Genomic DNA, 27,221 nt, shown 5'->3' with positions numbered 1-27,221 from the left:
ATAAATTAATTGTATCTCTCTTCTCTCTTCGCCTCTCTCCTCCCTCTCCCAATCTCGCTCGCCTCTCTCCTCCTTATAACATGTAGCTACGGATTGTAATTAAGCAAATTATAGTTAAAGAATCTAATTATGTTGCTAGTCTTAGCTATTTTTGAAATTTTCTCTAATTAGGCATAATACAAATCTGGCATTTAATTTAGCCTCACCTGACATTTATGCCCTCCAATTTCGGGTGTGCAAAAGTAAATACTTAAACTTATTTAAAGTTGAATAAGTAGTTACATGTGTATTATGTGACAAAATATAATAAGCCGCCATATAGGATGCAAATTGCCACGAAAAATGCATGTGTGTCAAATTGTTCAATTTTATACTTGTGCACCCTTAAAATCAAATAGCATAAATATTAAGTTTGCTTTTTGACCATTAACTAGTCTTAAATTAAGTGAAGCACATTGCTCTGATTAACGTACAAACAATTCTATTCTATACTATTAAAGAATTTAGAGAAATAGTCCTTTTGATGATCACTTGTAGGTGTCGGTTGTCACAGTTCAAATAATACAACACCACTGAGCCACTACTCACTAGCCATGGCTGCTGCTGCACAGTCACTTTCACCATTTTCACTACTTGTCTTAGCAAGATTTTCAGCTTCCATTGTTGCCCTTCTTGTTCTTACTTGGGCTCTTCACTTCAAGACTAGCTTTTACCCTCATTCTTCTTCTCCTCAAGAAGACCTTATTTATGCTGTAAAGTTACATTCTTTACCCTTCAATGTACTTCATTTGAGCTAAAAAAATTGCGGGTTTTGAGTTAAATTCTTTGGTTTTTGGTTTTGCAGGTTCTTCATCCATTATTAATGGTTATTGGGTTCATTCTTATAAGTGGAGAAGGTAAGCTCAACTTCTTCTTTTTCTTGAAGTGATTTTGAAAAGTGGGGTTTTTTCTTTTCTTTCTTGATCTTGTTAAAAATCCATTCTTTTTTCTTATCTTTGAAGTGATTTGGGAAAGTGGGGTTGTTTCTTTTTCTCTTTATCTTGTTAAAAATCCATTATTTTTTCTTTTCTTTGAAGTGATCACTGATTTTGGTTAGTGGGGTTTTTCTTTGTTGCTATAATCTTGTTAAAAAACCATTCTTTTTTCTTGTGTTGGAAGTGATTTTGGAAAGTGGAGTTTTTTCTTTCTTTCTATATCTTGTTAAAGATCCATTCTTTTTGTTTTCTTGGAAGTGATCACTGATTTTAGAAAATGGAGTTTTTCTTTCTTGTTAAAAAACCATTCCTTTTGTTTTCTTGGAAGTGATTTTGGAAAGTGGGTTTTTTTCTTTCTTTCTATAGCTTGTTAAAGATCTAATTTTGTTTTTTTTTGTTTTTTGGGGTATTGTAGCCATTTTAGTGCATAGATGGTTGCCAGGTTCAAGAAATTTAAAGAAATCAGTGCATTTGTGTCTGCAAGGACTGGCTTTGGCTTGTGGGATTTTTGGGATATGGACAAAATTTCATAGCAGAGATGGGATTGTGGCTAATTTCTATAGTTTGCATTCTTGGATGGGTATCATTTGTGTTACCCTATTTGGGGCTCAGGTATTTCTTCTGCACATTTTGTTCCCTCATCTCTTTTTGTCAGAATTTTCTTTAAATTAAAGTAAAAATGACATTGAAAAGTTTCAAGAATGACATTGAATTTGATTCTGCATAAAGTTCCAAGAATGCCATTGAAACTGATTCTGAAAGTTGCCTTATCTTTTGAGAATGTAAATTTATTATCCATTAATAGTTTAGTACTGTTTATTCCTTTTGAAGGATAGAGTATTTTATCATGTACTCTGTTTTTACTTCCTATTTTAGTAATCCCTCCGTTTAAATTTCTTTGTCGGGTTTTGACTTGGTACGGAGTTTATGAAAGTAATTAAGACTTTTGAATCTCGAAGTTTTAAACTAAAATATGTAGAATGTATTGAAATGATTTTTAATCTTATTGTCTTAAAACATGTTATGTGAAAAGTTGGAATTAAATAGTTACCAAAAAAATAAAAGAGACATTCTTTTTGAAGCGGACTAAAAAGGAAAGTAAAACAAATATATTGAAACGGAGGGAGGGAATTGTTTGGTGGCATGTCGCATCTTTGTAATTAGGGTAAAATCACTTATTAGTGCAATAATTGTGATTTGTGCGTAGAGAAGCTTCAACGTGGCCTAGAGATTTGATAGATGTACTACATGTTTATTTGAGCAAGGAGATATTTAAGGGGATATAGAAATGGTCCTACAAATGGGGTCTTGAGAAATTAGTGTAAACAAGACTATATAGACTGATAGAAGACAATGAGGCTGTACGACAAGTCTTATTGCAGTCTCTCTAGTTTTTTCAGTAGATATTTTTCTAGTCTAGCAGTTTTTTGCTTCCTTTATACCGGTAAATATGGTTTCACAGACTTTTTGTGAATTTAAAACAAGCTTGAAACCATCAAAATGAATTGGGGTCTTGAAAATATTAGTGTGTTGGAAAGGACAATGAAAAGAAGGGTCTCTAGAGGATATACATAAAAAGGAAGTGATCTATAAGCCTCCCCATAGATGAAGCAGAAAAGAAATCGTTGGGTGTGTGTTGGAACCTCCAAAAAATAGTGCATCTTTGGAGGATACCACACAAGTGCAACAACATTTTTGGTTAGTCCGAGCACTACAGCTTTTGGGATATGGTTATATGTGTCTCTTCTATAACTTGGTAGTGTCGGTAAATATATTTGACCGAGGCTTTGGATTTCAATGGACTACACATGCTTCAGGTTAAGAGCATTCATGAGCCATGATGCTCGGATCCTTCAAAAATTTCACCAGGTGGGTCAAATCCTCCGAAAGTTGTGCAATTTTTAAGGATCCGACACGAGTGTGGTAGTATTTTTGGAGGATCGAGCAACATAGCTCATGAGCACATGCTTCAGGTTAAGAGTACTGAGAATCTTTTTGAGTAACCAAGACAACAACAAGTTTAGCACATACCTTACTGGATTTGGAATGGTTCCCATATCTGTATCACAGAATCATACACATTACACTATGCACAGGAACAAGAAAATTGTAGGCTATATATACCTTCATTGTGAGAGTAAGAGGGGCTTAATAGTGTCATCTTTCATAAGGGCGCACACATAAATTCTTGACACAACAATTGGTTATAATTGCTACTATTCCTGTTCACGTACGTAGCACCTTCACCTAGCCAAAATCCAACTCCGACAAGCTACATTTTTTACTCCAACAAGTAAAAATGTCTGCCATGAAGTAATGTAGAAGTTGAGCGGCTTTGCACTTAAGTACCACACAGATTAATGAAAAACAGACACTCAAACTTGGCCTCAGCTGACAATAAACACTCCAACTTTGATTATGCATATCTAGTCACGTCTCAACTAGCAACTAAACACTCCAACTAGTCCCCACTGTCTATCAATTTCATAGAAACTTTGGATATGTTCAAGAACTAGTGGAAAAGTCGAGCACAATGTTTCTGTTTGCATATCAACTTATTTATTTAGATTGATTTATATGGCACCTTTTGTAACCGTAAAAGAAGTTTTATTGCTTGTAATGGTGTTTCATGCTTACTGCAGTGGTTGATGGGCTTCTTAAGCTTTTGGCACAGAGGAGAGGTGCGAATGACAAGAATACGTATTCTTCCATGGCATGTATTCCTTGGTCTTTACACATATGGCTTGGCAGTGGCAACAGCAGAAACAGGACTTCTTGAGAAGTTAACCTTCTTACAAACAAACGGAGCTGTACAGAAACGTTGCACAGAGTCCATGATCGTAAATGGTATGGGACTCAGCTTAGCTCTCCTCAGTGGCATGGTGATATTTGCTGCTGTGTTGCCAAAGTATCAAACGCCACATTCAAGGAGTGTTTACTCTAGTAATAAGCTACATTCTTAAGTTTTTCATACCTGGGCTATACCCATAATTCTCATGTAAATACACTATTTATCGGTGCTGTTTATAAAATGAAGGTTCAATAAGTTCCTTTTTTCCATTATTTCTGGCAATTTGGTAGGCAAGTATCACCTTGTTGGTTCTTCTTCAGTGTTATTGGCTCACTTTTTCCAAGGCTTGTTGTGCTTTGTAAATTTGATTTTAAGAAATTTGTTAAATAAGAAGGTTCGAATCTGCCTTTGAACTTTGCGAATGGTCTAAGTTTGTCCTTTAGCGGCCGTAGTTGGCTCATAAGGGCAAAATTGAGCCACTTTGACAACAATAAAGGTAGGAACAAGATACCTTTTTATCGGAAAACAAAATTATTTCATTTCGCATAGTTTAAGAGTACTTTTGACATCATTTTTTTTAAAGTGTAATTCTCATACCTTAAAACGTGACTAATAAAAGACAAACAAACAAACCAAAAAAAAGAGAGAAGAAAATAGTCTGTATTTAAAAAAAAATAAAAAATTTAAACCAAGACAGAAATAGATTTATAAAGTAAAGGGAAAAGAAATAAGTAAAAAGTGAAAGACAACATGTAAAATATTGGCCAATTAATTTAAATTTGTATTGAATAGACAATTAAACCATGTCAACAAATTTTATTTTCAAAGGTCAAATTTTTGAAAGAGATTTTTTTTTCCGCTTAATCATCTGATATTAAAATTACCAATTCAATTATGAGATTTTAAGTTCAAATTTCATTCAAAGCGAAAATATTACTCCTATATCTTAATCTTTTTTAAAACTATTTAATTTTTTAATGCATAGAGCTATCCGTCGTACCATCACATGTACTAATGGAAGATATTAATTTCAGAATGGTAAAACTTACCTAGCACTTTATGTTTACACCACACATGTCTTGAAATTTTATCTTATTATTAGATTATAAAAGGTAATTCGATGTATTATGCTTACACTACGTGTGAGGTTTAAGAAAGGAGATATTGTATGCAATTTTAAGGTTGTTTTAACAGCTCAAACCGCGACGTAAGATGATAATAATTTTACTAATTATGTTTAAATCATAATTAATTATACATATTCTTGTCTTAATTTATATGTTAATAATAATAAATTAATATAATTTGATGTAACCTCATAAAATTAATGAAATTTAAAAAAATCATTAATCCAAATTTGCATAAAACCCATTTTTTAAAGTTGTACCAAAACAAAAACAAAAAACCCCAAATTTAATGGAAGCACACTGTTGATAATAAGAGCATCAACAGTTGCGTTCCATTTATGCTGAAGGATGAAGATGAACTTCAGCTACAAAATTTTCTTGTTTGCATTAACCCTTTGAATCTAAACCCCTAAAACTCATTACATATACAACCCTAAAACCCTATAAGAACACCAAGAAATGTGTTCTTCTATAATCCCATCTTCTCTTACCTTTCCACCTAAATCCCCTTTCATCTACGGTCAAGATTTGTTTTTTCCCTCATACCCATTTCTCCTTAGGACTAGAATTCCTAAGTTTTCCCTCTCTGCTTCAGTTTCAGAAAAAGTTGCAGAAGTTTCATGGGGTATTTCTGATCCAAATGCCTTTGATGAGTACAATGGTTGGGACTTGGTTGAACCTACAGTTTTCAAGAAGAAGAAAAAAGGTATTTATATAGCCCATCCCAACTAATTTGAGATTTAAGTTTTAGCTGATTGATTGACTTTTTGAGGATGTAGGTTTTTTGCTTTTGTTATCTGTTAGCATCTGTTGTTTGTTATGTTTAGGTGATTGCACTATTTTGTTGATTATTACTGTTCCTTGCCTGTATGCTTTGCACTACTTTCCTATTAGTTGCTATGTTTTGCTTCACCTGAGCTGAGGGTTTTTTGGAAATAATCTGTCTACTCAATGAGGTAGGTGTAAGGTTTGAGTAACTCTACTCTCCCCAGACCCACTTTGTGGGATTTCACTGGGTTGTGGTTGTTGTTGTTGTTGGTACGAATAAAAATTTAATCTTGAGATTTTTTTTGAGATGGGGGAATTAAAAGATGGGTTTTGCAGGTTTGTCGAAATTTTTGGTTATTGGTATGTCAGTGTCTCTTGCTGCTGGACTTGGTGTTGCTTCCTACTTTTCACTATACCAGAAAGGTGAGATTTTTTGGGAAATTTTTTGGATTGCTTTTGTTAATTGGGTAGTTTATAGTGCTACTGTGTTGTGTAGAAATGTAATTCAATTATTGTACTTTGTGCTTCTTATAGGATTCAAATTTCAATTTACTGGGCCATTCCATGAGTCACATGATAATTTAGTACCTAATGAGGCTGCTAGTAAGGGAGAAGATGGTGAAACTGCTGATTTGTCAATGGAAAGTGCTCAGATTTCTGAAACAGTGGAGGGAGTTTCTGATTTCGATGATAAAAATGTTGTCTTGGGTAAGGTTTTAGAGCTTAACTAAACCTTGTTATGTTGTTCGATTGTTTGAATAAGTTGTGCATACAATAGTCTAGATAAAATGCTTGTAAAGGGAGTTGTCTTCTTTCTTTCTTCCTTTGGTCTAGTCTCTTGAGAAAGGCTAATATTTGCATAAAATATCTGAATCATGTAGTGGTACCTCTTTGAATTCTTTTCGGTTGGGAGTAATTTGTTTAATGTTTATGGAATCTCTTCCTTCTTTAGAAAATAGTTGGTTTGCCTGCTCCCTTTCCATCCTTTAATGTATGATTGTAAACCAATGCACTAATTTAAGTTGTTTAGCACCAAGGGTGGGTCAATGAAGTGGACGGAGAGCCAGGAGCTATCAGGTTCAAATCTGAGAGGAAGGCAAAATCACTAGAGTCCCATCTGCTCTAGCATTGGTTGGCAGAATTACCTGGTTATCATACTGGTACTCGATGAAATAGTCGAGGTGCAACAACACCATCATCCAAAAAAAAGAAAAGAAAAGAAGCTGATTAGCCTTTTCCTTTTTTGGGTCAAACTTGTAATTTCCTGTTCAGAAGCTTGTTCTCTTATTCCATTCCTCTTCTTCTTCTTTTTTTCCTTATGCTCCTACTTTGTTTGGCTTGGTGCATTTTCCAGGAAACTGATAAAATAAAAGAACCCCTGAAACAATTTGAGATCAGATAGACAAGTCAGTAATAACTCCTAATTCTCCTGGAAAGTGTACACCAACAATATTCAGATTTCTTCTGTTCTTTTCTTCATGTCAGTAAAAGAAACTTGTATGGATCGTTCTAACATGCAAGTTTAAGTTTACAAATTTCATTTTATTCTCATCTGAAAGTTGAAATAGAAATGATATGTGAAGACAATTGAATAGAAAATCCTTATTCAACTCTTGTTAGCATTCACCCATGTTATCGCATTTTATTTTGAGCTTGATTTGGTGCTAATAGTATTTTTTTTTAAAAAAAATTTACTTGCAGTAATAGTTTGTACCATTTTCTCTTTCAGTGAATTACTTAGAATGATAGCAATTCTGTTCATTAGCTCTGATTTTAATTTTATTCCTCTCTGGCCAAAACTTCTGGTTCATTGTCATTTTGAAGAGACAAGCCATGTTTCAACTAAAGGAGTAACTAGAGGAGTACTTGGACGTATTACAATTCCCTTTGCTGTAGATTCTACTCAAGAAGAAGCTCTTTTTATGTTGAAGAAACTCAAGGTATAGTTGCCTGACCTTTATTCCATTTGAGAGAAATACACTTTCCTGCTGTACTTGGACACTTTTCTATTCAGAGCTATGTCATATTATGGACTTAGTTATAGTGCTCGACTTAGTTTGAACAGCACAATAGCTATAGAACTTTGTATTGCACTAGTAAGTCAAACCAAAAGCAGCATATTTTCCAAGATATGTGGTTGTAGCATAGTTGTCAGATGGCTCTGATGTTTTAAAGTTATTATTGGTCAAAACTTTAATGTCCATCTTCAGAGGGAACCTTTTGCTGTGTGTGTGGAATCATGAGTATTTCATGTTTCCTTGTGATGAGTGTGAGATGGGAGGCTTTTGGGAAGTATAGTAACATCCTCGGGAAGGCAGCCCAGAGAAGTGACGTTGCCTAGATACTGCTGTTAGAAAAACGAAATGTAATTAAGCTAGTAGGTTGCACATTCAAGCTGGACTGTGATTCCTTCCTTATCTCTCCTTTTAGTATATGACTACGGATAATGTGTTTATTCCTGTGAAAACTAGCCTGTTACATTTTGTAGTCTTTATTGTTTATTGTGATTTTGCTTGATAATGGCATTTGCCCCTCTGTCTTTCACCCTTCACTCAATTATTTAGGTTTGGTTCTAAGCATGGCTTTGGCATTATGCTGTGAGGTATAATTGGAAATTAGACTGCCATATTGTAGTTTTATTGTCAACTATTGTGATGTTACGCTTGTCGCACTATCTGTGCCGCTCTCTCTCTGACTTCACTCAATCGTTTAGATTCGGTTCCAAGCATAGTTTCACCATTATAATCTAAAGTATACAGATCATTGAAGATGATGTTAAAGCAGATGAACTATGTTCAAGGAGGGAATATGCAAGATGGTTAGTTAAAGCAAACACACAACTGGAAAGGTACTTCAACATTTGTTTCGCCAGTTCTTTTGTTGGAAGAAGACGAAAATGTTAGTACCACTGACTAGTTTCTCTAACCATTTTCTTTTTTGACTTCTAGGAGTAGAAACCATCAGATAGTACCATCAGTTGTGCTTTCTGGTTCTGCAATTGCTGCCTTTGATGATGTGAGTGTTGAAGACCCTGATTTTGCGACCATTCAATGTAAGCTTGACATGTTGTTACCCAAGATAATATATGTCATCGTTGAAGGAGCTAATATTTTCAGTTCTTGCTTAAAAAATGTTATCCAGCCCTAGCTGAGGCTGGTATTATTCCTAGCAAGCTGTCAGATAAGGAGTTTTCTTCCACTCCAAATGTTTCAGAAGATCAGGGCGTCTGTTTTTCCCCTGATAGGTACTATGATGTTTATCTCTCCCTCCTTTCCTTTCCCTTTTGTTGTTTTTGCCACTTCATCTCATTTCTCCCTTTGTTACCTTTCTACTTAAGTTAATGTCTGTTTGCTGTTTCAGATTTTTGTCTCGCCAAGATCTAATTAGTTGGAAAGCCAAAATAGAGTATGAAGTCATGCCAGGCATAGATAAAGAGGTAGGGGGAAAACCGCGCTCCAGCACTTGTTCCAACTTTAATGAGATTTTGATGCCCTTTATCTGCCTGAATATCTGACTCTGTGTACAGTTCAGATATCAAGGAAGAACATAGGCTTTCTGGATGTAAGGGACATCAATTCTGAAGCTTTGGTGGAACTTTTTGTGGATTTACGGGCTGGTGAACAGAGCATTCTTCGGAGAGTTTTTGGTCTCTTTCTTTCTCTGTTTTGCATTAATGCACAAAGAATTAGATTTATAAGATCCACACAGCAAAAATGTCAGCACTACCATACAAAAAATACTTGCTTGTCGCTCGTGCATTCTTTGACATGTACAAACATCTTACTAAACAACTTAATTCACTCAAAATCATTTGGGCGACGGGTGAGAAAAATAAAAAGATATAGGAGGAATTTAGTGCATGCAAGATAGTTAAGTACACTGAAGCTATGGATTGGGAAGTATGTTGATTACCTATGTATGATCATTTACAGGACAGGCGAAACGATTCCAGCCTGATAAACCATCCACGAAGGCTCAGGCAGCTGTGTCACTGACAAGTGGGAGAATGGAAGATTATATACATAGTGAACTGGCAAAACTTGAAGCAGAAAATTTATCGAGACTAATGGCAATGGAAGAAATAAAGTCTGACCTACTTGATAGAGGAGAAATACAGAGGATTTGGGAGAGTAAAATGGAAGCAGAAAGAAATCGTGGTTTGGAGGTAGAGAGTGCTTATCTTGCTTCTGTTAGAGATTTAGAACAGGAAAAACTTGTACAAGAGGTTGCTCGAGCTGAGCTTCTGAGGCAGAAGGCAGCTCTAGACTGTCAGAAGCAGCTACTTTCTAGTCTGAAGGAAGAGGTCAATGAGATGTCCGAAAGGCTTGCACGTGAGAAGTTTAAGCATGTGGATGAGCAGTGTGATTTAAGTGGTACGATTCATGATTTGCAGGTTAAGCATGAAGTTTTGCTTGACAAAAAATCTATGTTGGAAGCTGAGATTGAAGCTTTGCGAAAACTGAGGTACAAATATGTGTTAATCACTTAATTGTAGCTTTTGTTTACATTGTCTTTTTCCGAAATGGTAACTGTTTAATTTGTTTAATAGCTTTATGGAGTTTCAACATGTAGAAGTTCAGTGAATGTTAAATAGCTTTAGGAAGTTTGACTAATCTCTATAACAATCAAACAAACGTGATATTTAAATTAATGATGGTATTACCAGAGAGGTTGATAACTCATTTAACACTTGTAGTCTGTAATTGGCATAAACATACTTTTTCTTTTGGTGAGGTTGCCTGGGAGGGAAATGGTGGCACTGCAAAAAAGAAGCAAAAAATGGGAAATAATGATATATATGCATCTAATGATAGGGAATCTTAATGTTCCCTTTGCTAGACAAAGTTATCCCTTGGATGCAAGATTAATTACAGAACAGAAGGGCACTTCACAGAATTAGGTCAAATTGCTAATTCCAAAAAAAATATTACTAAACGTTCTATGGAGGATTGTGGACTTAAGATAGAGTGCTATATTCTGAACCACGAATATGCTAATCTTGGGTATGTATACTTTTAATACTTATGTAGGAGTAATCTTGAGATGAGGATAATGGCAAGAATGTAACTAAGATGCAAACCGTTATATATTCTGGTGAGGACTGATGCATATGTAGTTTACACTAGTTTCCATGTCTTCACATAGAACTTCCATTGATTTCTCAGTTACAACTCTTTTGTGAAGCTTGAAATTGTTCATTCCAGGATATGTTTGGTGATGGGAACTAATTCCAATATTCTATTGATCTGATGGTTGCATTTTCTGTTCAATTTACCCTTATTAGCAGAAGGAACTTAAGCATCCTGAAGCTGTAAAATTTTTGACTCCGGATAATGTTTAGTTTGTTGACAATGCATGTTTTGTTGAAACAGATCATGGGTCGAGGATGAAGCGAGAAGAAGTCAAGCTCGCACTAAAGTTCTCGAGGAGGTTGAACGAAGATGGAAATGGGAGGAGCAATAGGAAAAGAGTTTTCCTATAAGTTAAATAATCCAGATGCTTTGATGTACATTTTGTCATTGTCATGATCAATTTTCTTCTTAAATATTTTCTTGGTATCATTTGTAAACTATATAAGAGTTGTTGATCTCTACTCTCTGTTTCAATTAGTAATTTTTATGGATGGGAGTTGTTGATCTCTGTCATTACCAGAAAGCAATTGAAGAGTAACTTTTTTGTTGTATTTTGGAGAATGAATTGCTTTATTAAGAAAGTGAATCTCTTGAGTTCCAATCTGATTGCAGGGACCTAATAGCTTTACATCCAATCTTTTTTTTTTTGTTTTGTTTTCTATTCGTTGTTTGTTATCCATATGGGAGTCTCGACTTATTTGGATATGCAACGTATCCTGGCATGATTTTTTTCATATTTAGCGCTTGGATTCGAGATCCTTGTTTGAGGATGGAGCAATCTTGTTCATCCTATTATAACTTTCAAGAAATGTGGTCATTGGGATTCATATAGCGTTGATCTAAACTTATTTGGGATTGAGACGTACATAATTGTTGTTTTGCAAAATGTTAAAACATTCAAAAGATCAAACCATTTGTATTAAAGATGATATATTTCAATTCTGCTCAAACTACTACAATTGAATTTGTTAAAAGTATTTAAACTGCATTATCCATGTAAGTTCCAACAGCAACTTAACTATTTCATACTGCTGCCCAATGTTCAAGAATCTACAATTTCATTCACTTAATCTATCAAATAAACTTTTCCCACAACCAGCAATTTCCAGTATCCAAATGCCACAACAATATAATTTCACCATCAATTTAACCTGTATCAGCAATAAATCACCAACATATCAAAATGAATTCAAACACACCCAAAATCTTGAAAGACTATAATCAATCAAAACACACACACACAAAAAAAAGATTCTTAAAAGAACATAATGAATTCATCAAACAGAAACTTGAATAGTTTGGTGATACCTGAAAATCCACTGAGAGTCATTCTTAAAGCTTGAAAAGTGGAAACTGCTTGCTCAAGGAAATTGCAAAATATCGACCATCGGGGAGTCTATTAATGAATGGCAAAAAGTTCAAACAATATTTCTAAATACCGTCATGCTTTTAATATAGTATAGATATATAATAGAATTATTTTAAGTTTTTTTTTTAAAAAAGTTATACTATGTCTTTTAATTTATTTGTCTTACTTTTTTTTTTAGTTTGTTTCGAAACATTAAATAATGTTTCTTTCGTTTTTGTCAATATTTAAATTTAACTTTCCACATGATATGTTTAAAACCACAAGATTAAAAGATATTTTTCTATATATATCCAATTTACTTCAAGACCATCAGATCAAAAATCATCTTTTATTTTTTTAAATTTCGTGTCAAATCAAAATCAGACAAAAGATTAAAACGGATGGAGTACAATTTATAGAAAAAGTAAACCTTTTTCATTAAAAAGAAAGAAATAACTTTTCATCTCAAAAATAATTTTAAATATACTAACGAAAAAAAACTCATATAGGTATAGTACTGTAAAAACGAGTTTCGAAATTTGAAAGAGTTAGCCAAATCGTAACTGGACAAGTCTCTTTTTTCATATACTTTCAAGCAATATCTTTGATCATTAAAGATATATAGGTGCATTCAGTGAAAAGATTTGAAAATGAAGATCGTTCTTGAAAATACATGCCTTTATTATCTCCGGCAATTATAGTGAGTTTCAATGTTATCATCAAACAAGTCGTATATGCCCATGTCCTTTCCACCTCCTGTTTCAGTAAAATGGTACGCAGTAGAACAATCATCAGTAAAATATATATGATTTGCCTTGCATTCATATTGTTCAACGGCGATAGAGGCACTGACACCAAGAATCATCAATATCTTCATAAGTCTCGTTATCCACATTAACCTTGGAAATGATAAATTTTGTAACACCATAAAATTTTGTTTCGGGATGAGTTTTAATTTCATTTCGAGTTATTACAAATAGTTCACCTGAAAAAATGCACGATGTGGAGGTGCATTCCACAAATAAACTCACTAGGCACTCCTTAAACCACCTTTCTTATAGGTAGTTCTTCTAATTTTAACTTTATCAATTCTGAAATTCTAAGATTGCGATTCATAAAATACAAAAGTTTCCCTTTTATAAGTCTTGAGCAGGCAAATAGAATCCTAATTTGGTGTTACTTAGGTTTACTACGTTAAACTTATATATTTGTAAAACTAGTCCAAATAGGACATCTATCTATCTATCTATCTATCTATCTTGTATACTATTTTAAAAAAAAAAAACATAAACTTCAAAATTAAAAGGTTAAATTACTAAAATACTCCAACTAAAAAAATACCCCCTTAATTAGTTACAATGTAATCAGCTGTTTCTTTCTCAATCGGTCAGTCCAACAACACCTCTTCCAGATTTTGTTACTACATCATTCTATATACACGTGCAACGATACAACTAGTTTATACTAAAAGAACAAGAATTAGCGACAAACAAATTTTATAGTGCAACAACATAATCCATCGCTAATTCTATTTATCAGTCACACATTATAAGCAAATTTTAATTTGTAGCTACAAGCTATTTGGTGATAAATTTGCGACAACTTCATAGCTAATTTTTTTTTTTGGGTGCATATTTCCTATATAAAGGGATTAAAAACCCATAATTCTAATTAGCTGAAGGTTAAATGCGTTGGGTCATATATCACAATAATAGGAACTTAAAAATATCCTTACTTGGAAAACGACAAACGAGATAAAAAAAAACACAGGGAAGAAATTAAAAAAATATATTTCGTGGAGGGTATGTTGGGAATTGCAAAGAAAAATATTAGAGATAAAAAAAAAATATAGTTATTGATCAAATTTGCGCTTAATTATATATTTATATGCTGAAAGGTCATATGCATGATTAAAGTGAGGGTATATAACCAACTTATCACAACTTTTGTATTTATCAAATGCGTATATAACACAAAAATTATTCTTAGAAAAGTAATATTTATCAGAATTGCAAATTAACGATCTTCTGGTTGAAATTTGGTTTCTCGTTAAAAGGTTCTTGATGGATTGAACTGAAAAAGTCATTGAGTCATTAGATTCAAACAAATTTCATCAAAAGTTATCGTAAAAAATTAGTGATTTTCCGGTACATACACCCAGGGGCGGAGCTACATTACCATCCAGAGGTTCATTCGAACCCCATTCGTCGAAAAATTATACGGTATATATAGTATTAATATTGGATTTATACATATATGTACTTAGTGATGAACCCCCTCAACATAAGCTAAGGGCTTGGGGTAAAGGGATTCACGATGTGACGGCTCCACGGGTTCGAATCTAGGTAACAATAATCTTATTTTACAGCTAATTTTACTAGATACTACAATATTGAACAATAAATTTCTTTTCTATTTTTATAAATTAAGTAAAACTTATAACTTTTTTTAAGTTTCATAATTAAAATTAAAAGAAATACATTTTCTCATATCCATTTTAAGTCAAACGTTTCATTTATATTTGATTAAGGAATAGGATTGGATTTGAAAGGCTAATATTAATTTCATTTATATCTAATGACTTATATTTGACCCGACCCATTTATATTTGATCCGACCCAATTCGCTTATTTGTGGATACTATTAGCTCGATAAAAATTCTGTCTCCACCAGTGCATATATCAAATATGACAGTTGAGATCTCTAAACCTCCTTTGAGTATCCATCTTGATATATATTCTGCTGATAATAAAGCTGGCTGATTGAATTTCTCCAAAAAGGGATTTATGTTACTATTTGTCAAATTGTGTTAAGTTACCACTAATCTACTTTATGTATAGACTAATTATATAGTCCATACATAAAAATCCATACAAGTTAAGGTAGAAATTAAATGTCAATTTAGCTCTTTTTGTCTGTATTGTTAGGCTAACAACCTAACATTTGGACCACCTTTAATATCAAAACATTTTCTTGATCTTGATTTATAGATGCAAATTAATATCTTTTAATTCTGAGAATAATCTCTAGTATTAAAAAAAAAGAATGAAAAATCTTAGTATGTTAACTACAATGAACTAATTATTCGACAAATCACGCAAGATACACTAATCATGTACATATACTTGACCTAATCAAAGGTCTAGTTGGTACATTCGAGTAATAATATTAGTTTCCCATGCTATTTCTATTTTTGGCACAATTTAAATTAGTTAAGCTTAAAATTAAATATCGAAAAAAAAAGAAGAAAAAAAAGAAGATAGTTAAAAAATGACACATGTGGTCTGTAATCTGAGTTCCAGATGCATAATTGGAGCACCCATAAATAGACAAAAAGTCCACCTTATTAGTTGCACAATGACAGAGAATAATTGGACAACATACATGCATTAAAAGACAATTTTTTACTCCAATTCTTTACCTAAAAAGCTTTTAATTAAATTTTTTAAAGCTTTTTTTTTTCCAGAAATCCTCATTTGTTCAGTGACTCAAGGTGGCAGGGTGGATAATAAATTTACCCCTCTGTTTTTTTTAATTAAGAGATTTAACTTATTTGAATTTGTAACGAACATTTAAACCACCGATCATTCCATATATCAGACATCGTATGAGAGTCAGTCTAAATGCATTTTCGCGCTAAGATATTTTAAGCGAAAATAGCATTTTTTAATAAAAAAGACTTTATATTTAAGAAAATATCACGAGAATGTAAATCGCTTTCTAACAAAAATAATATTATATCTAGCATCCAAAAACCTTCTTCGCCAGCTAATTCATCCCTTTACCTTTAGCTGAGTCTAAGTTGGAAAGGAAGCTCTTCCAAGATGAAGGTAAAGAAAGAGCCTTTTTAATTCTAGTTAAGAATGACGGAATACTTATACCTATATCTCGTAACTAAATTTCCTGACTGAATATATATAAACATTGAGTGAGAATGCAGAAATCTTGGGTGTCACCTGTTCTAAAGTTCATTTTTTTACTGGACTCAAGTCCCTTTCTTCTTAAATATTCCTCTTCATATCAACAAGTTTTAGACCCCCACCCCCTATATATCCAAAAAAATGTCAATCTTCTTTGGCCAAACATTGGCCACTCAAGAAACTGGTGGTTCCCTGTACCTCTATGTGTGTATTTTTGACAGTTGTGTATAAAAAACCAGTCTTTTTTTTCTTTCTTGATAAGATGATAATACCTATTACCCTTCAAGAACTGCACCATTAGACTATTTCCAATTGTGGGGTTCTCCTTTTTTCCATTTTTGATGAGGCCATGGATTGATTCTTGAGCTATGGAGTTTCATAAAAAATGGGTGGGGATTATTTTATGTTATTAAATGAGTTAAAGCTTCAATTTTTTCCATTGATAATACCTACATGATAGTTAGGGTAGGGTTCTTGGTTGCTGCTTCTATAGCTGCTTATGCAGTTAAGCAGATAAATGTAAAACCCTCAAAGCCATCATCTGACCCTTTAGACAAGAATTCAGGTGATTTTCTTGATCAGTTGCAAATAAGTACTATGTGGTTTTAGACATTGATAGACAGTTGCTGTAAAGATTCAATTTTTAATGGAAATTTTCATCTAAATGGATAATTTAGAGTTTGTTTTTGTGCCTAATTTGTGTTTATGTTGTTGTTTTATGAACTTGGTGAATAGAAAATGGTGAACCATTGCTTGAACAACGAGGAGGCGAAGGGTATGAAAAGGAGCAGCTCTTGTATTCGACGGATGGCCTCAAAGAAGTGGTCGTAAGTATAGAGAAATTTGTGTACTCTTTTGTTGCTTATTAGTGTTGATATCTTTGTTTGTTTCGATATGTTTTGGATTTTATAGTGAAATGTTGTTATAGAGAATATATAATACATGACATGAAAGATTGGTTCAACAGAAAATATAACTGATATAGTTCAATGTTGTTATAGAGATGTCTGATTGTGTTTGGAAATTTGTTTTTTTGTTTTTCGTTTGGCGACTTGTAGGATGAGGAAGAAGAGAAAGAAGAAGTTAAATTAATCAATGGAATTATAAATTCAGCACAGGGTAACCAGATTGATCTTGATGATGATCTTTTCCCTGAATTCGAAGATCTTTTATCTGGGGAGATTGAATTTCCATTACCAAGTGACAAGTATGATACAGGAAGAGAAGAGAGAGAGAAGATTTACCAAACTGAGATGGCCAACATCTCGAATGAGCTTGAAAGATTGCGAAACCTTGTTAAGGAACTCGAGGAAAGGGAGGTGAAGCTTGAAGGGGAGTTGCTTGAGTATTATGGTTTGAAGGAGCAAGAATCGGATGTTCTCGAGTTACAAAAGCAGCTCAAGATTAAGTCTGTTGAGATTGACATGCTCAACATCACGATAAATACGTTACAGGCCGAGAAACAAAAGCTTCAAGAGGAGGTTTTTCATGGAACTACTGCTAGGAAAGATCTAGAAGCTGCTAGAGGCAAGATTAAGGAGCTGCAAAGGCAGATGCAACTCGAAGCTAACCAAACAAAAGCTCAGTTGTTGTTGCTAAAACAGCATGTTACTGGACTTCAAGAAAAGGAAGAGGAAGCTTTCAAGAGAGATTCCGAGGTTGACAAGAAGCTTAAACTTGTGAAGGAGTTGGAAGTGGAGGTTATGGAGCTTAAGAGGAAGAACAAAGAACTTCAGCACGAAAAGAGAGAGTTGGTTATTAAATTGGATGCTGCTGAATCTAAAATAGCAAACTTGTCTAATATGACGGAGGTAAATTTTATTTCCTGATACCAGTATTTTCATGTCACTGATCAAGTTTAGGACAATCTCTGCGTGTTTATAGCTTACAACTCTTCTATCTTTATGCATTTACTTTCTATTCTCAAGTTTGTAAAACTACTTTGGAACTATAGTCATATTCTGATTTCTTGTAATTGTCATAATTGTCATTATTATGCTGTTGCTGTTTCTCATGCTCTTTAATTTCTTCTATTTTGACAAGAGATGGGAGCTAAGATTTTGAATTTATGAGTTCTGATCTCTAGAAAAGATTAGCTTACTGCTTCTAGTTAAATTATTTATACATATTAAGTAAATTGTGAAGCACAAATACAATGTCTTGAACCAAAGATTAGGTTCTGATGAACCTGTAGACGGATTTGTAGCTCCACCCCTAATTTTGACAATTGTGTTTTGCTCTCACCACTGAATAATTGGAGATTTTCAGCTTCTAGTGAGAATAATTGTGTGATGTTTTTGACGATTCCTGACTTGTTTTTGGCATGCTTCTGCAGAATGAAATGGTTGCCCAGGTGAGGGAAGAAGCAACTAATTTGAAGCATACAAATGAAGATCTTCTAAAACAAGTAGAAGGACTTCAAATGAACAGATTCAGTGAAGTTGAAGAGCTAGTGTATCTTCGTTGGGTCAATGCATGCTTAAGATTTGAACTTCGGAACTACCAAACACCTCAAGGAAAAGTATCCGCTCGTGATCTCAGTAAAAATCTGAGCCCAAGATCTCAGCAAAAGGCCAAACAGTTGATGTTAGAATACGCAGGATCAGAACGAGGCCAAGGAGATACAGATCTCGAAAGCAATTTTTCTCAGCCATCTTCTCCCGGTAGTGAAGACTTTGATAATGCTTCTATTGACAGTTCCACTAGCAGATTTAGTAGTTTCAGTAAGAAGCCCAACTTAATCCAGAAGTTGAAGAAATGGGGCAGCAGAGGTGTTAGAGACGATTCTAGCATTATGTCTTCACCAGCAAGATCTCTTGGGGGAGCATCTCCTGGTAGGATGAGTATGAGCGTTAGACCAAGGGGCCCGCTGGAATCTCTAATGCTTAGGAACGCGGGTGAAGGTGTAGCCATCACTAGTTTTGGAACAGCTGATGAATATGATTCCCCCGACACACCAAAGCTTCCACCGATTAGGACACAAGAATCTTCGTCTGAGGCACTGAATTCAGTTGCATCATCATTCTCTCTAATGTCAAAATCAGTGGAAGGAGTTCTAGATGAGAAGTATCCGGCATTCAAAGATAGGCATAAGCTGGCAGTAGAACGAGAGAAGACAATTAAAGTTAAAGCCGAGCAGGCAAGAGCAGCAAGGTTTGAGAGGTCCTTGCCTCCAAAACTTGCTCAACTGAAAGAGAAGCCGGTATCCCTTGCGGGGTCAGTACCAGTTTTGCCGGTGGTCTCTTCCACTGGTGACTCAGCAGAGCAGTCTGGTGATAGCAAAACCGACTCTCAAGCGGTGAGCAAAATGAAATTTGTTAATATTGAGAAAAGACCTACTAGGACTCCTCGTCCACCTCCTAAACGATCAGGAGGTGGTACGGCTCCAGCTGGTAATAATGTTACAGGAGGAGCACCTGGAGGTCCACCTCCACCACCTCCTCCGCCTGGTGCTCCACCACCGCCACCGCCACCTGGCGGTGGACCTCCTAGGCCACCACCTCCTCCTGGATCTCTAATGAAAGGAGGAGCTGGAGGTGATAAGGTCCATCGTGCTCCTGAATTAGTTGAATTCTACCAATCATTGATGAAACGCGAGTCCAAGAAGGATACATCATCAGCTTTGATAACCGCTACTTCAAGCACATCAGATGCAAGAAGCAACATGATCGGGGAGATAGAAAACAGATCCACATTCCTCTTAGCTGTATGTAGAATTTCTCTTTTTCTTCTTTGAATGAATGCATGTACCTATTACCCTATTCTGACTCAAAGGAGGATTGTGCAAAACCAGGTGAAAGCTGATGTGGAAAGTCAAGGTGAATTTGTCGAGTCATTGGCAACTGAAGTTCGTGCTGCTTCTTTTACCAATATTGAGGATCTAGTGGCATTCGTGAACTGGCTAGATGAAGAACTCTCCTTCTTGGTATTTCCTCTTGACATTATATGTTCAAATTCCCTATTCCTTAAATAGGACTTAATAATCATACTTTTATATTGTGGATATGAAAATTGTTGGTTAATTAATCTCCCTCTACACGAACCATGTACTTTCTGCATTATATACCTGCAGCATTTGTTAACAGTGTATCTCGTTGATTATTTTCAAGGTTGACGAACGAGCTGTCCTCAAGCACTTTGACTGGCCTGAGGGTAAAGCGGATGCGTTGAGAGAGGCTGCCTTTGAATATCAAGATCTAATGAAACTAGAAAAGCAAGTAACCACCTTTGTAGATGACCCAAATCTCCAATGTGATGCTGCTTTGAAAAAGATGTACAGGTTGCTTGAAAAGTAAGTCTCTAATGATATCTATGCTTCTTGTCTTTAAACGAGAGAATTTAGGTTTGGTAGGATGCAGAGGCGGAGCCAGATAGGGACGAGGGGTTTATCTGAACCCCCTTGCTAGAAAATTACAGTGTTTATACATAGTCAAAATTATTTGATGTATATATAGTAGATGTAGAACCACCTATGGCTTCTTCGTTGTACCCGCTTAGTGAAAATCCTCGCTCCGCCACTGGCAGGATGTGAAAATGGTTGAGACTTAAACAAACAAATCCAGACCATATTTAAACTTCCACTTATTTGGAATTGGTATCCTTTCATGTGTAGTTTTTTTTTCTTCATTTCATTCTTCTATAGCTAGCTCAGTTTTTTATTCTGGATGCCAGGGTGGAACAGAGTGTATATGCACTATTGCGTACTCGCGATATGGCTGCATCACGATACAGAGAATTTGGCATTCCTACTGATTGGTTGCAAGATTCAGGTGTTGTTGGCAAGGTTTGTTCTCATGTAGAAACATCACTGTAGCGTCCTTACTCGAGGCTTTTTAACATAAAAACGCATACTTTTCCACTAAGAACCATGCTGAAAGAAAACCTTAGAATGTGAAGTTTCCACTTTAACATATTTTCACAAATATCGAAAACCTTTGTAACTAACATACAATACAATTTCACTTCATGATATCCAGAAGAAGAAGAAAAAAGTGTGCAGAGAAATGATCCATTATGTTTTTCTCTTCTGCAGATAAAGCTTTCATCAGTACAATTGGCGAGGAAGTACATGAAACGCGTAGCATCAGAGCTTGATGCCATGGATGGACCCGAGAAGGAACCAAATAGAGAATTTTTGATTCTACAAGGGGTTCGTTTTGCTTTCAGAGTTCATCAGGTATATACACCACACCTGCATTTTGTTCACTTGTTATATTGAAGAATTCACAAGCTTGACTTTGAAAATCCTTCTTTTTTTTCCATCTCAGTTTGCTGGAGGATTTGATGCTGAAAGCATGAAGGCGTTTGAAGAACTAAGGAGTCGTGTTCAGTCACAAACAGAAGGAGAGAATACACAAGAACCATGAGAGACTTTGTATTTTGGTTTTTGTCATTGTATATTTCATCATTTTCTCCAAGTATAGCAAACATAATCTATCTTGGACATTTGTACAATTCAAAAGGTTCAACTCAAGGAGAATATCAGATAACACAGATTAGTTAAAAAGAAGTTGCAGGAATAAACATTGTAGGGGAAAAAACTTAAGAGAACTTCACTAGACAATGAGTGAATTTTGGAACTCCATATTCATCAATTCATGATAAGGAAATAAAATGCAGTAAGGCCAAGAAGATGTTATGTCTTTTGTCTTCAGAAACAAAAGCAAAAACCCGTTCTCCTTCAGAGGGACTGTGAAATTTGAGTATATTATCCTGGCAAAACTGAGTGAAACACTTGGATACCTTATTCATGCTAGTCCTGCAAGTTTGCTAGTTGATATAGCTATTGAATATGAAGAAATTTGAGAATTTAGTCGTATTAACTTCAAACTTGAAGAATGTCATTCCCAACGATGACTTCTGGATATGGCCATACAAATGGTCTACAAGAAACTTGAGAATTTAGTCTGTAGTGACTCAATCATCAGTACCCTTTTCTCCATTTCACATGGACAACCTCCATAATGTATATAAATAGGAAAAAAGATTTATTTACTGCTTGGCCATGTAAAAACTCATAAAATCAATGAATGTTACAACATTTGATCTGAAGTGACTCTTTCTGCATGCGTGTACCTAAATATGTAGGTGAGGTTTCTTGGTTTCATCTGCTATCGCATTGTGATGACAAGACTTCTATCTGCAAATTTGGCACCTCCAACCTTCCCTTGAAGTTGAGATGGTAGACGAATGACACGTCTCTGATCACCAGCTTCCACCAACAACTCAGACCCTCCTCTAAACTGCAAATAGCCAGAAATTCTGATAAATTTCACCATATAATTTGGTTTTCAGTAGCATGACTTGTAAGATGATGGTGAGAACAATAATAACAATGAGCCTTTGGTCATCGTAGTAGCTTCAAAGGGTCTAACACTCTCAACTCGGATAACTGGAACAAGTTAGATGCCAGAAGAACTTTTCATGTGCTATATTAACAGCAAAAATCTTATCACATCCTAGAACAAGAAGCTAGGAATGTTCTTAATCGCTCAACTATATAGTATAGTGCTTCATGTAAATGTAAGCATCTGTTTAATGTTTCATAGTCAGTGTGCATTGCAGTAAAGTGAGTCTTACACCCTGAAGAAGCCGACCACTTTTTGATAATTTTTATGGCAAATGCTTACAGAAATTATCGATTAGTAAATGCTCCATCAAGCATTTGACTAAGATCTGTTACTAAATTAATATCTAGTGAAGAATTTCATTGCATTGAAGTTCACAAGAGGATCACTTTTGGCATCATAGTATAGACATATGCAGAAAGGTGAAATAAACCATAGTACATACTTGATATAGCTTGATTTCTGATTTGTCAAAACCAGGCATGAGAAGTGTGACAATTTTGTTGGGTGGATCAAAGATAACCGAAGGAATACTGGCCTTATGAGCTGTTGCAGTCAGAAGATTCCGTGCACTCTCGCTATGACTATCCTGCATAATCTTGTTCCAATCTAAATGGGCTCCCACTGAGATATGTGGAACAAAAGCAGAAGGCAAAGGTGAAAAATCCTCAATTGTTGCCCCTACTTCTCCACTCGAATTTGTCGATGCAAGAGAAAATGCACCAGAAATCTGTGCACCACCCTGGATTATGCAACCCCAGTAACGTAAAGCAGAAGCCATAGACACGGGGCTGTTTCTATCCACCACAACATAGCAACCAAACCTTTTCGGTTCTGCAAATATTGTAGACCCTCTCTGCAGCATGCAAAATCAATAGAACCTTAGAGTTCGAAATAGATGGTATCTTGAAAACAGATTAGTAGCGGCATACCTCTAATACTTGTTCTAGAATGTCCCAAATTTCTGAACTCATTTTCCCATTCAGATTAAGATTTCTACCGCTTAGAGTCATGGCTTCTTCCACAAGTCTCAAAAGTGAGGGACTTGCCAGCCTTCCTAGATCAGTTTTTTCAGCTAAATTGCGGAGATATTTTAAGTATAATCTGCACGTGGAAATAGTGATATGATACTTCACATCAGTTTTGGCATAGAGGCATTTGACAAGTCTTGGAGAAGATCTAACCTTGCTTTGCTGGTCGCACCAATCATCCTAATTGTTTCTTCAGTACTCATTCCATCATATATAATAATGTCAAATTTCTCTTTTTTGCTGTTTTGTTGAACCACATTTTCAAAAAATCCTACAAGCCGCTCGAGTGCTAGGGATGAAAATATGGAGTCCATTCCAGGAAGTACTCCAAGCTCTTCTCCAACCACCTACTACATTTCGAACAAAGTTACTCAAAGAGGGACTCATCCATTTTCTGGCGAAAGAATGCCAGATAAATGCATCACTAAGTTACATACCCACCCCTTCAAGAACTCCTTGAGTCATATTAAGACGAGCATCTGCTTGCTTCAGTTTATTGAGAGGTTCAAGGAGCATCTGCAATTACTGATGATTGTTCAGCCTAAATGAATTGCAACCAAATGTATTATCTCAATATTGCAGGAAGACAGGTGAAGTAGGGGTTAAACAGGAACAGACTTTTGTAGTTTCCAATCTAACGGCTGACAGATTGTTGTTACATGTTATTGGGGATGTCCCGATCTTACAATTCAGAAGATATTCAGCTGTCGGATCTTGAGAATGTATCACCAAACAGGTTTTGAGCCCTGCCATTGCATAATGCTGGTAAGAAAAGAAATTTGCTAGTTAGTCTACCTAACTTTATTATATGCAGGAGAGACTCGTAATTCCTGATATGATACAGTATTAGTTAAGGTTTAAAGGGGAAAAGATGAGCAGATTCAAGGTTGATGCAGAATGTCTCTTTATTTTTATGTGCAAGTACTAGATGAACATGTAATAATATCAGAGGCATTTACTGAAAAATAAAAAGGAAAAAACAACAAAAACCAGGCGATAGAGCCAAGATTATAAACCACTAAATAGAAGAACATGCTGTCAAAATTTATAGACGAAAATGAAGCCAGAGATGCAGTGATCAATGAATATTGTGATATTATATTGTGTGAGCACTAAATGTATGTGTCATCTTCACGTACAGAACATAGCTTTGTCTAGATATTTTATAGAAAAAATGTCACCTAAAAGAACAACATTATGGTGATCCCTCAGAAACAAACTTCTAAAAAATTCATGAGGTTTCTTCATTTCCTACTCCCTCCCCTGCACTCCTAGATGTTTTTTCCATTCTTTGCTACACCACCCACAGAGTCATATGAAAAGAAAAGGGAAGACAAAGTGTAACGACTTTTCCTTCTGACAAACAAGAGAATGAGCTCGTGACAAGAGAAAATGTCGTCTTGCTCGTGCTTTCCTTGCAGTTTCATGAATAAAAGTATTGAAGTTGGAAACTATGCTCTTTTGATTGTGAATATGTAACTAAAAATTGGTATACCTCCTTGAAGTCAACAGTTTGTAAAGAAAAGACAGTTGAAGACAAATGAACTAAATCATGAAAGTAACTGCGATGACATATCATGACATTCTTCTATTCTGAGCTTTGTTGAATATACTTTGTCTTGTCATAAACCTCATAGATCATAGCTTGACTCAGTTTAAAAGAAATATTCCAGTCAACAGAAAAACTCAATCTTTACTTAGTTTTGGTAAAAGTTCAATTGCCTCTCTCTTCAAAACAAGAAATGAACAAAACTATTCAACTCCAAAGCTAAATATTCTTTCAACAGTGAGACTATATAGCATTTAACAACTTTAACCATGATGCACAAATAGCTACTAGAGTACGCAAAAATAAGCATTACGTCCTTTGACTGACGTTTACAAGCAACAAATCAGAGAATGCTCTCATTCCCAAAAAAAAAAATAATCAAATAACCAAATCTTTATTTCTTACAAACAGAAAGTCGTCATCTTCTCTTGATTTCTATACTCAGAATTTAAGTGTATGAATCTTGACCTTTAAATTCAAGTTTTACTCAACTACATTTCTACTTCGAGTACACCATACAGATTGGGAATCTCCTGTTTTCATCTAATCTAATTCAATAAAAACTCATACACCTTGTACAAGCAAAATTCAATACTAATATACAAATTCTACATAGAGAAAATGAAAGTAATCTTTTTTCACATATCCAACAAATAAACAGTTCTTATCCTCTCACAGAAACCAGTGATAGAAAAATTGTCAACTTCAATTCAGTCCAAAGTGATTAAAGAAGCACCAACAAAAACCTCCTGCATCATCCTTAATAAGAAGTCTCATGTTCGAATTCCCAGATTACACCGTCACCTTTATAAGAGGGCGTTTTACCCCAAATCTTGGCACGAATCCCAATGAGGGTACCGTACACTGAATGGGAACCCAAAAAAAATGATTAAAGAAGCATGAATACAACCCCACATTTTCTATCAATACAACTCTAATTCAGTCCCAACAGATTTAAAAAGAATCAACAAAACCCCAAATTTCCAACCAAAACAACAACAGCTTATAAAAGATAGAATAGAACATAAAGTTAGAATCTTTGTAGCAAAATTGTACACTTAATTGACAAACCTGAGCAGCAAAAATGGCAGAAGTGGTTTTCCCAGAACCCCCTTTACCCAAAAAGGTAATTAGCTTAGTGGGTTTTTCAATTTTAGCTGAATCATCACTAGCCATGGCCAAAATCTCCATTCTTGATGTCCTTCTTCTTCTTGTTTTAGCTGGAGATTTCATCTTTTTCACTGACTGGTTGAAAAATTCAGAAAACGGATTCTTTTGAGTGGAGAATAATGAAGATGCTGTTAAAATTTGCATAGTGGAACTCGACATTTTTCAGAGATTATCAGATTCAATATCGGCAATTGAATTGAGATTGTTGAAAGCTGAAGGAGATGAGTGATTAGGCTATTTTTCTGGTACTAGTCACTCGTCCTCAACTTATGCATCACCATTTCACTGGATACCAAAATTATCTTTTTTAGGCCTTTATTTGAAAGTTAGCATTATTATATTCAACATTTAAATTCGAAATTTTTAGTTAAAATGTGAATAAAATAAATAAATATTTAAGTGGTTATAAATTATTTCATAAAAGTAAATTTTATTTAAATATAAAAAATAACATTCTTTCCTAAATAAACTAAAATAAAAATAAGACCATGTAAATTAGGATAGAAATTATAACAAAAATAGCCTATTATATTTGAGATTTGGTTCAAAATAGTCCCTTGTGCATAACAATTTTGATACTCTAAAGTTAAAACTTAAAACTTGTTCTATCAAATATTAGGAGGCAACAAGTATTTATTATTTTTTCAAAAAAGTATTTCATTTTTAAAAAATAAGGTATTTGACCAAATTTTTCTCCTCAAATTTCACAGATTGGTCCTTGTACTAACACGATAAATTCCAGTAACTCTGTATTTTATTTGTTTTTGTTTATTCCAGAGATCTCGGATTAAATAGATTTATTTCTCATTCACGTGAATTATGTTTTGAAGCATTGATTAATTTGAATTTGTATTGTGTAAAATTCATTAAAAAATTATTTTACTTATTTTCAGAAATTGAATCTGACATCTCTGCAATAAACAAAAATTTAGATAGATTTGACTAATTCTAAATATTGATTGAGTTAAAAGTCAAATTGTTTACTTTGCTCCTTGAAGTAAAATTTTACATTACCCAACTTTTACCCTTTCAAATAAATGTCAACAAGAACGATACATGGTACT

At 34.6% G+C, this 27,221-nt stretch overlaps 4 protein-coding genes across 5 annotated transcripts; 3 read left to right on the top strand and 1 right to left on the bottom strand.

Moving 5' to 3' along the window:
* Positions 1–426: 426 nt before the first annotated feature.
* On the top strand, positions 427–4,033 carry LOC129880004 (probable transmembrane ascorbate ferrireductase 4). The gene is made up of 4 exons (XM_055953801.1): positions 427–752; positions 845–896; positions 1,390–1,586; positions 3,617–4,033. Exons 1-4 carry the CDS (start codon positions 594–596, stop codon positions 3,935–3,937), a joined length of 729 nt encoding a protein of 242 aa, XP_055809776.1. The 5' UTR covers positions 427–593; the 3' UTR covers positions 3,938–4,033.
* Positions 4,034–5,171: 1,138 nt separating this feature from the next.
* Positions 5,172–11,420, top strand: LOC129880003 (uncharacterized). Its single transcript, XM_055953800.1, has 11 exons — positions 5,172–5,598; positions 5,997–6,083; positions 6,195–6,368; positions 7,485–7,600; positions 8,420–8,508; positions 8,609–8,712; positions 8,802–8,904; positions 9,021–9,096; positions 9,192–9,306; positions 9,593–10,124; positions 11,033–11,420. The coding sequence occupies exons 1-11, from the start codon at positions 5,352–5,354 to the stop codon at positions 11,121–11,123; spliced, it is 1,734 nt and encodes a 577-aa protein (XP_055809775.1). The 5' UTR covers positions 5,172–5,351; the 3' UTR covers positions 11,124–11,420.
* Positions 11,421–16,217: 4,797 nt separating this feature from the next.
* Positions 16,218–21,698, top strand: LOC129880001 (protein CHUP1, chloroplastic). 2 transcript variants are annotated; one of them, XM_055953798.1, is made up of 9 exons: positions 16,218–16,625; positions 16,796–16,884; positions 17,119–17,871; positions 18,396–19,766; positions 19,854–19,985; positions 20,170–20,351; positions 20,732–20,843; positions 21,093–21,236; positions 21,328–21,698. In XM_055953798.1, exons 1-9 carry the CDS (start codon positions 16,514–16,516, stop codon positions 21,424–21,426), a joined length of 2,994 nt encoding a protein of 997 aa, XP_055809773.1. In that variant the 5' UTR covers positions 16,218–16,513; the 3' UTR covers positions 21,427–21,698. The 2 variants fall into 2 exon arrangements, with proteins under 2 accessions (XP_055809773.1, XP_055809772.1); XM_055953797.1 differs by having other exon boundaries at positions 16,796–16,887.
* Positions 21,699–21,860: 162 nt separating this feature from the next.
* On the bottom strand, positions 21,861–26,451 carry LOC129880002 (uncharacterized protein At1g26090, chloroplastic). Its single transcript, XM_055953799.1, has 7 exons — positions 26,059–26,451; positions 24,057–24,200; positions 23,880–23,954; positions 23,592–23,785; positions 23,340–23,511; positions 22,853–23,263; positions 21,861–22,302 (listed from the first exon to the last, which is right to left on the bottom strand). Exons 1-7 carry the CDS (start codon positions 26,314–26,316, stop codon positions 22,171–22,173), a joined length of 1,386 nt encoding a protein of 461 aa, XP_055809774.1. The 5' UTR covers positions 26,317–26,451; the 3' UTR covers positions 21,861–22,170.
* Between the last annotated feature and the right edge of the window lie 770 nt (positions 26,452–27,221).

This window comes from Solanum dulcamara, chromosome 2 (genome assembly GCF_947179165.1).
Source record: "Solanum dulcamara chromosome 2, daSolDulc1.2, whole genome shotgun sequence".
In the NCBI taxonomy this organism is placed as follows: domain Eukaryota; kingdom Viridiplantae; phylum Streptophyta; class Magnoliopsida; order Solanales; family Solanaceae; genus Solanum; species Solanum dulcamara.
Note: the sequence above shows the minus strand (reverse complement) of the source record. Positions and strands in the feature narration are given on the sequence as shown.

What these genes read in the sequence shown, in the direction of transcription:
- LOC129880004 (XM_055953801.1), top strand. Translation starts at nt 594, where the DNA reads ATGGCTGCTGCTGCACAGTCACTTTCACCATTTTCACTACTTGTCTTA. An exon ending in AAGAAGACCTTATTTATGCT is followed by an intron (nt 753 to 844) that starts GTAAAGTTACAT and finishes TTGGTTTTGCAG; the next exon opens with GTTCTTCATCCATTATTAAT. An exon ending in TTACCCTATTTGGGGCTCAG is followed by an intron (nt 1,587 to 3,616) that starts GTATTTCTTCTG and finishes TGCTTACTGCAG; the next exon opens with TGGTTGATGGGCTTCTTAAG.
- LOC129880003 (XM_055953800.1), top strand. Translation starts at nt 5,352, where the DNA reads ATGTGTTCTTCTATAATCCCATCTTCTCTTACCTTTCCACCTAAATCC. An exon ending in CTTTTCACTATACCAGAAAG is followed by an intron (nt 6,084 to 6,194) that starts GTGAGATTTTTT and finishes TGCTTCTTATAG; the next exon opens with GATTCAAATTTCAATTTACT. An exon ending in CATTCTTCGGAGAGTTTTTG is followed by an intron (nt 9,307 to 9,592) that starts GTCTCTTTCTTT and finishes GATCATTTACAG; the next exon opens with GACAGGCGAAACGATTCCAG.
- LOC129880001 (XM_055953797.1), top strand. Translation starts at nt 16,514, where the DNA reads ATGATAGTTAGGGTAGGGTTCTTGGTTGCTGCTTCTATAGCTGCTTAT. An exon ending in CCCTTTAGACAAGAATTCAG is followed by an intron (nt 16,626 to 16,795) that starts GTGATTTTCTTG and finishes CTTGGTGAATAG; the next exon opens with AAAATGGTGAACCATTGCTT. An exon ending in TTGCTTTCAGAGTTCATCAG is followed by an intron (nt 21,237 to 21,327) that starts GTATATACACCA and finishes TTTCCATCTCAG; the next exon opens with TTTGCTGGAGGATTTGATGC.
- LOC129880002 (XM_055953799.1), bottom strand. Translation starts at nt 26,316, where the DNA reads ATGTCGAGTTCCACTATGCAAATTTTAACAGCATCTTCATTATTCTCC. An exon ending in TTAGATTGGAAACTACAAAA is followed by an intron (nt 23,955 to 24,056) that starts GTCTGTTCCTGT and finishes CAGTAATTGCAG; the next exon opens with ATGCTCCTTGAACCTCTCAA. An exon ending in TTCTAGAACAAGTATTAGAG is followed by an intron (nt 23,264 to 23,339) that starts GTATGCCGCTAC and finishes TGCATGCTGCAG; the next exon opens with AGAGGGTCTACAATATTTGC.